The sequence below is a fragment of the Hippocampus comes genome, unplaced genomic scaffold (assembly GCF_001891065.2).
Source record: "Hippocampus comes isolate QL1 unplaced genomic scaffold, H_comes_QL1_v1.1 scaffold276, whole genome shotgun sequence".
Taxonomy (NCBI): Eukaryota; Metazoa; Chordata; class Actinopteri; order Syngnathiformes; family Syngnathidae; genus Hippocampus; species Hippocampus comes.
Genome location: NW_017805074.1, coordinates 584357 through 596727, shown reverse-complemented (window position 1 = coordinate 596727; position 12371 = coordinate 584357). Strand labels below are relative to the sequence as shown.

The 12371-nt window shown below is 43.7% G+C and overlaps 1 protein-coding gene across 1 annotated transcript in view; it reads right to left on the bottom strand.

Annotated features, from left to right (window-relative positions):
* Nucleotides 1-12371, bottom strand: part of dscamb (Down syndrome cell adhesion molecule b) — a 90275-nt gene continuing 77904 nt past the window's right edge. The window contains 17 exon segments of the mRNA XM_019865009.1: nucleotides 1-654; nucleotides 3035-3337; nucleotides 3443-3643; nucleotides 5432-5596; nucleotides 5682-5797; nucleotides 5903-5933; nucleotides 6308-6669; nucleotides 7629-7722; nucleotides 7815-8003; nucleotides 8469-8567; nucleotides 8760-8926; nucleotides 9662-9779; nucleotides 9861-10014; nucleotides 10181-10314; nucleotides 10756-10911; nucleotides 11619-11801; nucleotides 12011-12254. Of these exon segments, the coding sequence (XP_019720568.1) occupies nucleotides 158-654; nucleotides 3035-3337; nucleotides 3443-3643; nucleotides 5432-5596; nucleotides 5682-5797; nucleotides 5903-5933; nucleotides 6308-6669; nucleotides 7629-7722; nucleotides 7815-8003; nucleotides 8469-8567; nucleotides 8760-8926; nucleotides 9662-9779; nucleotides 9861-10014; nucleotides 10181-10314; nucleotides 10756-10911; nucleotides 11619-11801; nucleotides 12011-12254 (3213 nt within the window). The 3' untranslated portion in view covers nucleotides 1-157.

Here is a 12371-nt window from a genome sequence, read left to right as displayed (position 1 = left end):
AAGAAAGAAAGAAAGAAGGGAAGAAAGAAAGAAAGAAAGAAAAGCATCACCATCAGACACATGTCAGATACGGCTCTATATACAACAAAGTGTGTTGTGGAAAACCATCCTTGGTGTGCCCGTCATCCAGCAGTGCGTCTGCAGAGTCATCCCAGTGTTATACAAGAGTGTATGACTTGGCATAGGGGTTGTTGCTTTGTTTCAGGTGTCCTCTGGAGTCCAGCAGGGACTCCTGGGAGGTGCTGAGCTTGGCAGCCTGTGCTTGGGCCAGATCCCCAGTGGGCGGGACTTCCGCTCGGACCTCACCCCTCGCCTCTCCCCGTTCCCGGACATCCCTGTGCGGGAGGGTGGACGCCGTTCCCGACTGCCACTGTTGCACCTCCCTGGGTGAGGGCACTTCCATGGGGGTGGGCTCCATCGGAGGGGGCCTCTTCAGGGTACGGCTCCTCTGGGGCTCCAGGCAGGTCTGGCCCATGGCTCCGCCTCCTGCAGCTCCTCTCGTTTCTCCCGTAGCACCGGCGGAACCTCCACCCACTCCGGGACCCGCTCCTCCGCCTGCACCGCCGCCGCTGCTCGCCCCGCCGCCTCGGGGCACGCCGCGGTTCAAAAGGAAGTCCATGCGTAGGTAAGGCGGCAAGTGCACCAGCTCTCCTCCTGAGTGGCAACAGCAAATAAATGGACAGAGAAGACAGTTGAAGACTACTGAATCAATCAATCAGACCCCACCACAAAAGGTTTCCCCTACCTCTCAGAAGTACTTCTCATATTCTTCCAATGACATGACACATGCAAACATTTTCAGTGGACAAATTTCAAAGCTGTGGGATGAAAGCTGATTATTCCAAATGTGATTTTTTTTTGTCTCCTTCACCAATGTATTCAGTTTTAAAAGTCTCCCTAAACTTTTAAATAAGAAATTAAAAATGTCTGAATTGCATTAGAGTTAAAAAAATATCTAATCAATCAATCAACCCTCCTGAAATAATCCCTTTTTCTGACAAAGACAAGCCACACAATCTACCTTTACTGTCAAACCGCTGAGATTTCATGCCGAGGGTAACTTTTACAAATTGGGCTCATGATGACATTGAGGAGACCCTGCTGCCCTTAACATTCTTTTCCTTCTCCATTGTTCCCTCTGCCGTGAGCGCGCGCTCCGAACAGGTTGAGTTCTGACATCTTTTCTCCAATTTTAGAATTCCTCTGCTTAAATCGACACCGCACCGAGAGCTGGAACTCTCATTATCGTCAAGGTTTGCACTGTGACACGGGTTCACCTCGGACCTTAAGGCATTGTGATTCAACTTACTGTGATTCTAAACTTATAGCAATCTTCACCCACTGTGAATCTATCTGATTGATGAAAAAGCAACAGAGCGAAAATGAATTCAAAATTATCAGTGCCCGAGATAAAAATGTTGATGCTATACTGTCACGTTCATCATTCACTGGATGTTGTCTACACAGCACACGCTACACAAAGAAAGAAGACATTAGCTCACGACTATGCCGCAGTCGCCTTACATCCAGTCAAACAATGACACGGAAGGACGGATTAATAGATTCACCCATATTGCAGGTTCATCTCTATTCATGCTTATAATAACAATCGATGTCCCAACAGGGATAATTCACTTGAAAAAAGAGTGTTTTGTTCATTGAAAAATAGCATTGATATCCCCCAGGCGGCAAATTGCTTAGTGATGAGCTGTGAAACGGAATATAACAAGCTTTAAATCTGCTGCCGCTCTTCAGTTCTGTGATTTGTGTGTCACAACAGCTGTTGAGGTTAAACATGATGAGAAAAGTGCGAGAAAATGAATTTTAATAGAACGCAAGCTCAGTTAAAGAGCCATTAGGAGGAAAATATATAAAAACTCTTGGACCGTGAACGATCAGACTGAAGGTGTATTACAATGTATCAAGTGGACTTTCCCTACATGTGAATTCTAAACAGAATGTAATGCTGGCACAGTATAGAGACATTCAAATATTCCATTTGACTCATGAGTGGATTTGAAGCCTTTCTGTCTCATTGAACTGTCCTGAATTGACCTCGGGGGGGTCACTGCTGACATTTCTCTGTGCAGTCTGATTATCTGACACCAGCACTGACTGTTCTATGATGCCTTACCCGGCTGAGAACCAAACAGGCTTTCACACTGACTAAGCTCCAGTGTGACACTAAAGTGCTGTTTCTGAATGGAACGTTTTAATGAGGGACATTAGAGTGACAAACAGCCTTAATGTGCCCTTGATCCCCTGGTGATTTGAGACTTTTGTCCTGAGCACTAACAGTCAAGACATTGACATTGAGAATGAGATTTGAAATGAAAGCCATGGATCGGATCACTTTACCTCACTCCTTGGTGCTGCGCGCACACACACATGCACGCACGTACGCGCACACAAAAGGATGAAGGGTGACCTGTAGGAATATTGATTTGCTCTTCATCTAAAGCTCAATTTTCAGATACCACCCCCCCGCCCCCCCAGTAACACATCAGTGTCTGATGTGTCTAACACAAAAGTTCTAATGGGCACAATACATCTTTTTGCCACCCTCCATTCAGTTACTAACCGCAGTGGTACACTATTTAAAAGCTTGACCAACAAAGAATCTTCAGTTTTTGCGGGAAGGGACGGATGTGTGGAGCACAAATATTCTATATACATGCTGAAAACAAATAATGTTGAGTAAAAAAAAAAAAAAAAAAATATATATATATATATATATATATATTTATATAAATATAAAACTGAAGGCTGTAAATGTAGGTCTGCGCTTTTGGAAGTGTTGCTCAACCCTGACAGTCACTGTATCCACACCATAACCGAGTGAGAATTGAACCCAGGCTGACTGCATTGGAAATCAGGCGACACGACCCCATCAGTGACTCATGTACCACAAGCCAGACGAGGATTGCCTTTTCAGACGAAACTGTGGCGAGGTGAACCAGCAGTGACTCTGGCACCCTGACAGAAACCAAGCGCAACTGGTGTCCTCTAAGCATCAATGCGATGACATCCTTACCGGGTCTGTGCGCTTTGGGCACGGCCATATTCATAACGCGGCTGACATCCTGAGGCTTGGGTGGCGAGGCGGTGAAGCGACAGATGCCCGACTCAGATGGCGTGCTGGAGGTCAGGCTGTCGGTGTAGTCGTTGGTCCCTGCTGTCATCTGCTCGGAGGAGGTGTCGGAAATGAAGCACTCGGTGATGGTGAACTTTGCGTGGCGGAGCTGCTCCTCCATCTTGGCGTGCTCGTAGGCTCTGGCCAGCTCCTCATAGGTGGAGGAGGCGCTCTCGGTCGACACCATGCTGCTTCGCGCTCGATCTGAGGACGGCAAGTTGCATATTAAGACAACAACACCCAAAAGCATTAGAGACTATCTATTGAATTCTGTCCTTCATATTGTCAACATATTTATTGGTTACCCACCTGTGTCCTGTGATGGGCTGACACTGTAGCTGTCGCTCTCCTTGTCCACAGATCCGGTAGCGCGTGGCGTGGGGAGTCTCCAATCCGTAGTTAGCGTGTGTGAAGAGCTGGTGGGGTGTGGCCTGTTGAGAGTCCACTGGCTGGCGTATCGGCTCCGTGCGGCGGCAGGACCGGCTTTGGCAGTGCGTCTGGCGGTGGGATCTTATGGGGTAGAGGAGTGTCAAATGTATCTTTCCATAACGATGAGGAAAAAGTGTGATTAATTACACTCATTCATGCAGTAATACGTTCGTAGTCGTGCTCGGTTTGTCAGCCAAAAGTGAGCCCAATGAGTGAATGACGCTTAATGAAGTGGTGGCAGAGTGCCTGATTGCGTAAAGAGTAATATATAGTGTTGCGATGTGAAAATTATTTCATAGGAGGAAATACTACCAAGATTAATGTGAAAGCCTCCCGAGGAGTTGTTTGTTTATTGGGGAGAGTGTGGTACAGTTTAAAGCAGGGGTGTCGAAACTTTTTCGTTTGATGGCCGCATACAGAAAAATGGAAGGGTGAAAGGGCCACGTTAAAATTCGACAACTTTTTGAAACATGCGAAAGTCACTGAAGAAAGCAAGTGTATATGGTTTGGATTGTCTACTGAATGCCATCAACCTTCTGTTAGAGGTGCGAACGCAAATAGTTGAGGAGTTTTCCAAGTTTTTGGGCGGGCCAACAGGCGTCCGTCTATCTCACAGAGTAGATCCAGCTCTGCACTTAACAGCAGCCAAATCCCATCTCCACATTCAGAACCAAAAAAAAAAAAAAGAACAAACTGTCGTAAAGTGAACATTTTTCAAACAATTACTTGAGGATCATTAATGTGATGCCTTCATAAATCCGCCACAGAGCACAAAGTGGACAAAACTATTTTTGCCTCTAAAATGGAATTCTTTGTATTCACCACAGTGCTTTGAAGATAAATTGCGTTATTCTTTTCATCACAAATGCTTTATTTGTATCTTTGAATCGTAGAGAAAAGTTGTGGAGCATATAAACAAATGTATTACTGTACTGGCAATGGCTCCTATTAATCGGACACCCTCCCTGCTCACTCTGCTCAACGTCACCTTTTTTTAAACTAACCTAGTATAGTTGCATTCATTACATTACATGTTTTATTCATAAAGTAGTGTACACTGTGTGTGTAGACTGTGTAAAATAAAAAAATGATTTTGTACTCTCAGCAAACCCCCCTCATTGTAATTTGGGAAGGGTGCGCATAACAGTTTTAGCATCGTGCATTTATTTTCGTTTGGGGCATTAAATTCCGTTTTAAATGAGGACAAGCGGCGGCATTGACCGAGCGGTAACAAGAGTGCTGATTTGGAACACTCTGACCTTGGCGGAGGCTCTTTCGACACACTATTATTGGAGCTAACAGTAGTTTGATGGAGACTCTTTTCGCAAGGTGTGACTTCACCGTGAAAAGTAAAAATTTAATAGTCTCACACATAGAGTGGAACAATATGGTATTTTTATACATTAAACATAATATTTAAGTGCATACAGTATCTGTAGTACTATGCGGTCACGTTTCACATCGAGGGACTGCACAATTATGCATAAGCGAGTGCAAGAAGGATGGGGAGGCGTGGGTGCGAATGTGTCAAGGGGAAGTAAAGGCACCACTACTCTTCATTTGTTCCGCGTCGTTGGAGCACAAACGCCAAGTTACTCGATCGCACTGTTGCCGAGTCATCATCATCATCATCATCACAGCTGGAAGTCACCTCATTGACAAGGTGACGAGTTTGCAGTAAATCACAAAGGTGAACTTTGCCGACGAGGGAAATATGCGACGAAAGAAATGACCAATTACCCGCGACTCGGTTTGTGCTGCAGTTGCTAAAAGGATACGAAATGGCTTCGTTCATGAAAATGATCGCAGCAATAAGTACAACAACAAGATGGAATATTTAGGAAAGAGGAAATAGAAATGGGCACTAACAATGGTGGGACTCACTGGTTCCGGGCCTGGCATCGGACACGTCCACCAGTGGTCCAGTGGACTGGGAGAGAGACTGGTAGTGGACTGTATGCGTCACCGTGGACGACTTCTGCTTGTTTGTGTCGCCAAAGTCGTTATCGGTCAGCAACACCGTGGATCGGTCATCTGCCGGGTCAAATGAAAGATGTCGAGCAAATATGAGAACGTGTGGGCAAATTGTATTTCTTTTTGTTCATATTCGAGGTCTTACCGATTGTCTCCATGGTGTCCCTCTCTTCGATGAGCAGCTGCGCTCTCGGAATATCGATGTGCATTCTTAGCGTCTGTTGCTGCTTGTTCACGTTTTCTGGCGTCCGCGTGTTCTTACTGTGCACATGAATGGGAGGGCGGGGGGGAGGGGGGCATGATTTGTTTTTTTTTTCCTGTTGCCTTGCATTGTACAAGGCATAGATTGGGATGAAAAGTACTCACCTCATGAGCATTTCTGCCAGGCTTTTGGCATCTGCGAAGTCAACAATGAAACTTGGGTTACGAACAATATAAAACCGTCAAAAATGATAACAGGGCAGTGGAACGTTGTTGAAGGAGACTGTTTAATCCTATGTCATGTAGGTCTTCAATGCAAATTTGATAGTTCACGTATTCCATCAAAGTTGGGATGTTAAATGAGGTTGTATTCATGTCAAAATATTTATTCAGAACAAAACTCCAAAGAGGTTTTTTACGCTCTTTCTCACATGCATACTGTACATACTTAAAGACTATTGCGCACGAGTACAGGTTCATGTTTTACCATGAAAACATCGGACAGACACACGGAAGACGGAAAGGCTTGTTATCGTGACTGACAAAAATCATTTCAATCCACAGGCCAACCTCGGAGTCTTTTGAGCCTCTGCTCCCTGCGTCTCCGCTTTAGCACCATAAGCATGATGAAAACCAGGGCGGCCACCACCAGGATAGACGTGATGGTCACCACCATCTTCAGACCTCCGCTGCCCGACATGTTATCTGAGATGGGATCGCCTGTTTTCAGCAGGGGAGGAATGGTACCTTGAAAGAAACAGATTTAGATGCATTTAAAAAAAACAAAAAAAAATGGCTTTTTTTTTTTTTGTTGTTTCTTTTTGTGGAATTGTGCCATAGACCAAATCATTCTTAAAAAAATTAGGTCTATTCGTTTTTTAAATTTGAGAAAAATAAGACTGTTCACTTTCGGGTTATATGGAATTGTAGATCTTTGGAACTATTTAAGAAAAGTCCAATACAATTGTGTAGACTGCAAATCCTGTTTGGACAGTGAATTGAATCACATTTAAAATGTAAACATTTTCTCAATTGACAGCATTTAATGCATCTCAGAAGGATCGGGCGTTTTTTCTACGATTGCTCAACTTAGAGTTTTTTTTTTTTTTGTGGAATTGTGCCATAGGCCAAATCATTCTTTAAAAAATGAGGTCAATTTGTTTTTTCAATTTGAGAAAAATAAGACTGGTCACTTTTGGGTTGTATGGAATTGTCGATCTTTGGAACAGTATTTAAGAAAAAGTCCAATACAATTGTGTAGACTGTAGAAATAAACCCGTTTGGACGGTGAATTGAGTCACATTTAAAATGTGAACATTTTCTCAATTGACAGCATTTAATGCATCTCCGAAGGATCGGGCGTTTTTTCTACAATTGCTCAACTTAGAGAAGAAATTTTGCCATGATCCGTGTGAGGCTCGTGTTGAATGTTTGCTTTTATTGAGCTGTTGCAACTAATATGGGCATTCATTTTCTTTTTTTAGAGTAAATCATTCTCGTAAAAGTCTTGGTTTTTTTTTTTGTTTTTTTTCTTTACATGAATTATCCGTGCGTGATGACTTGCCTTGAACCTGCAGGTTAAGCGTGATCTCATCTGAGCCCCAGTTGTTGCTGGCCACACAGCTGTAATTGCCGGAATCCTCTGCTTTGACTGTGCGGATGATGAAGCTACCGTTGGTGTGGACGCTCCGTCGGCCATCCACCAGGACAGGCGCAGGTGTCCCATTGGTGCTGCAGAATAATAAAGTGGATAATATCGACTGTACGCATTACAAGCCAAAACAAAGCATGCTGCCACATTACATTGGAAATGTGTTAAAAAAACGAATGTACCCTTTATGATAATTCTATTTAGGAATAAGATTGTTACTGTGTTCCATATGAGGCTCGCGGGTGTGTTGGAGTCTATCCGCCAACCAGATTAAGTCTGGCGCGGGAAGAGTTGATGCTGGTGAAGAGTTCATGTTCTTTGGCAAACTGCGGTTCTGAAGAGCAGACACACACACACGCAGAAGCTCGGCTTTTTGACTTGCCCGGCACGATTCATAACATCCATCCACCAATTCATCCATCATACCTTTCCCGTGTGTTTTAGCTTCAATGATCTCACTAATTCGGCCTGGCCCAACAGCGTTCTGGGCGGTCAAGGTGAATTTATACCAGGTGCCACACTTTAAATTCTCCAGACGGTACAAACGCTCGCTGGGACTGATGGGAAAACTGCCCCACTGCTCGCTGTTATCCTCTGAGTACTGCAGGATGTAGCCTGCCGATGAAAAGATGACAGAATATGTTCTGAAAAATCTTTCTAGTTCTGTGAACAACATCACGGTTTCGCAATCATGATCATATTAGTCTTCTAAAGATGCATTTCCTCGCCAAAAGAGTCCCCACCAAGTGGGGTTTCAGTTGTGTTTCAGTGTTTCATGAGTTTCAGCTGATACGTTATTTTACCCTGGCTGCGGTTAGTATATTTTCAGGAAAAAAAAAAAAAAAAAACAACAAATAATATTTTGAAGTCAAACATTTTTAGAGCGATTGCAAACAAATTCCAACACAATAGAACAATTGAGTCTTGTCATTGTAGCACTTCAAGATATTTTTGAACAGTAAATGGAAGGATAAAGTGATATTTGAAAGCACAACTAGGGTCATGTTTTGTGTCAGACTTTTGAAGGTTCTGCAGAGACTCTGGATAAGGTTTTAAAATGAATATGCCAGAATGTCTCACCTCTGATGGAGCTTCCGCCATTGTCTCCTGGTATCCATGACAACGTGATGGAAGTTGTGGTGGTCTTGGTCACTGTGAGACGTGGCTGATCAGGAGGCACTGCGGATGTAAAGATAAAAACACTTTGGTGCACGATGTAACATTTAGATATACAATGGACCACTGCATACTTGCGTTGCAACTAATATGGGCATTCATTTTCTTTTTTTAGAGTAAATCATTCTCGTAAAAGTCTTGGTTTTTTTTTTTGTTTTTTTTCTTTACATGAATTATCCGTGCGTGATGACTTGCCTTGAACCTGCAGGTTAAGCGTGATCTCATCTGAGCCCCAGTTGTTGCTGGCCACACAGCTGTAATTGCCGGAATCCTCTGCTTTGACTGTGCGGATGATGAAGCTACCGTTGGTGTGGACGCTCCGTCGGCCATCCACCAGGACAGGCGCAGGTGTCCCATTGGTGCTGCAGAATAATAAAGTGGATAATATCGACTGTACGCATTACAAGCCAAAACAAAGCATGCTGCCACATTACATTGGAAATGTGTTCAAACGAATCTACCCTTTATGATAATTCTATTTGGGAATAAGGTTGTTACTGTGTTCCATATGAGGGTCGCGGGTGTGTTGGAGTCTATCCCAACTGCCTTCGGGTAGTAGGCAGGGTACACCCTTAACTGGTTGCCAGCCAATTGCAGGGCACACATAGACCAAGCGCGCACACGCTCACACCTAGAGACAATTTAGAATCTTCCATTAACCTGCCATGCATGTTTTTGGAATGTGGGAGGAAAACTGGAGTACCCGGAGAAAACCCACGCAGGCACGGGGGGAGAACATGAAAAGTCCACACAGGAAGGGCGAACCCACGGCATCTGCACTGTGAGGCAGACGTGCTAACCAGTCGATCACCATGCCGCCCTGCTTATTTACTTTCAAGGCAAATTAATAAATTTCAAGTTTGATTTGAGTTCAAAAGAAGACAATACGTAAGAGTGAAATGTTCAAACAAAGGAAACAAATCCAAATTAAATTCATTTAATAATCAGCTGTGTTGCGGTCCACTTTTTGGAGAATCACCAACATGTATGAGTGAAGGGGGTACTCATCGTACGATAACAAGATGTGGGACGACGCGAGCTAAAAAGGGAACCACTGATAAAGTTTTTGGTGCGACAATTCTTGACGTCTGACTTACTTTCCTTTGAGCCACTTAATCGTTGGAGAAGGGTCCCCAACATATTTGCACGGCAGAACAATGTCCTTCATCCAAGGAGTGGTCACCGTACCATTAAAGGTTAAAATTCTGGCTGGAGCTAAATATAACACACAAGCAGTGAAACAAACTGATGAGAGAATCATACAAGGGCAGACCACTTATCCTCGACCTACTGCACCTTTAGGCAGAGGCTCCACTGTGATCTTCTCACTGTTGTTGCCATGACCGGCGGCAGTCACAGCCACCACCCAGATGCTGTACTGCCTGTTCCGAGCCAAATTTGTGATCCTGTAGAAATATACGTCGGGAGAGGCCTCAAACTCACTCATCACCTGCAAATTGGAGAGGAGAAGAGATTACTGTATCACTGTGGGGGCCACCGTATTCCGACGTCCTTGTCACACAGCGTTGCGATATGAGTCATCCACATTACAAGACCGACGTAAAAAGAAAAGAAGAAAAAAAAAAGGTAATTCTGTGGCACACAAACACTATTACCATCGGATGCAGGTTTGAGCAGAAGACGATGTACTTCCGAATGATGCCGTTGAGTTTGAGAGGTGGCATCCAGGAAACATACACCACAGAGCTGCTTGAGGCAGCAGCCTTCACACCTGCAGGGGGACCAGGAACTGGGATGGACAGAAATAAGTCAAACTCAGAAAAGGAAATATATATGCAATCCTATAGGGGGGATACCATGACTTTCTGTCAAAAAGAAAATAACTTTGAATTCTGTGTTGTTGTTTTTTTTAAAGTATGTATCTAAAGACGAAAAACATTAATCTCTGAGCATGATGCAGGGCATTTGCACCGCCGCCAGCGACAACCACAGTGATAATTAGTGACACTCAAACCTGAGTATTTTTATCTTTAAGATATTTCTAACAGACTTTTTGCAGTGTATCTCCTTCGAAGGAAGGTGTCGTTAGATCAATTCAGTGCACGGCAACGAAAGGAAAATAATGTGAGGAATTACAAAGCAGACTGAACATACGGAAAGGGTTCCAGAAAACAAGAAAACAGGAACATTTGGTGTACTGTTGTGTTTGTTTTCCATTGCGGTGTCTTACCATCCTCTTTGGTCCGCACGTAGATCTGCTCACTGCGAACGCCATCTCCAGCATTAGTGAAGGCCAACACCTGAATGCTGTAGTTAGTGTACTTCTCCAGACTACCCAGTTCCAGAGATGGCTGACTGGTGGTTATGTTCCTGATTTCTCCGAGTTCTAACACATGAGATGGGGGGTGGGGGGGGGGTGGGGGGGTGTATGAATTCATGAGACGAACATGAATAATAGTCATTGAAGTTTTATCGTGTGTGTGTGTGTGTTGGTGTTTGTATGCGTAAACAATATACAGACCAGCACCAACTAACGGAGATTAAAATAATAATAATAATACAAAAGAATCACAGATAGATGGTTACTTAATCAGATGAATTTTGAATTATTGTGGAATTTAAAAAATAAGACTCAGGGACAATATGGTGTATATGATGTGGGTAAAATGCTGTTCTGGTTCAGTATAATGATGCAACAGTGCCCCCTAGTGCAATACTTATGAAAACCCAGAATTGGAAACAAAAACAATGACTGGATGAATAATAACAACAGCAGCAGCAGCAGCAACAACAACAATAACAATAATAATAATAAATCTGTAGTTACATTTAAATGTCATTAACTTGCACTGATCTTTGTATAATGTGAGCATATCTAGAGTACCAGTATAATGATGCAACAGTGCCCCCTAGTGCAATATTTATAAAAACCCAGAATTGGAAAAAAAAACAATGAATGGATGAATAATAACAACAGCAGCAGCAACAACAACAATAACAATAATAAAAATAAGGCATCTGTAGTTACATTTAAATGTCATTAACTTGCAATGATCTTTGTATAATGTGAGCATATCTAGAGTATGTTCATACCTCCGTCAGGCAGATTTGCCCAGTAGATGACTCTGTAGCCCTGCAGGTTTCCATTGAGAGCCTCTCTCGGAAGCTGAATCCAGGAGAGAGAGGTAACATCGGGGGACTTGGCCACAGCCAGCACATTTTCAGGAGAGTGACAGTGTGAGATGTTCCGTGTAGGGGGTTAACTGTACTTAATCACTTCTCTGGAAAGATTATTTCCTTATGTATGAAAAATGACAAATGACACATTTTGAATAAACTAAATTTGCAAAGCGCGATAAACATGGACTCATATACACACACACACACACACACACACACACACACACACACACACACACACACACACACACACACACACACACACACACACACACACACACAAGGCACAGTCCTCCCATGCTTACCGTCCTCCAAGGTTTTGGTGACCACCTGCTGCGAGGACGGACCAGTCCCGGCCCGGTTAGCCGCTTGGACAACCACGCTGTACTGTGTGAACTTCTTTAGGTTGTCCAGCACAATGCTCTCCATTGTGTCTCCTGTGGTGTCCACGCTGATGATGGTGAACTGGTGGCTTCCACCGGGGCTGTACTCCCTGTAGCCTACCTGGTAGCCTCGGATCACGCCGTTCTGCAAGTGCTTGTGGGGAGGCTGCCGTAGATGAGAAATAATCAATCACCATATCAGCACTTTTGAGGAGACAACAGATGAATAAATAGACAGAATTTGGAGACAATTCTTGAATTGCATCTCATTACATTGAGCAGG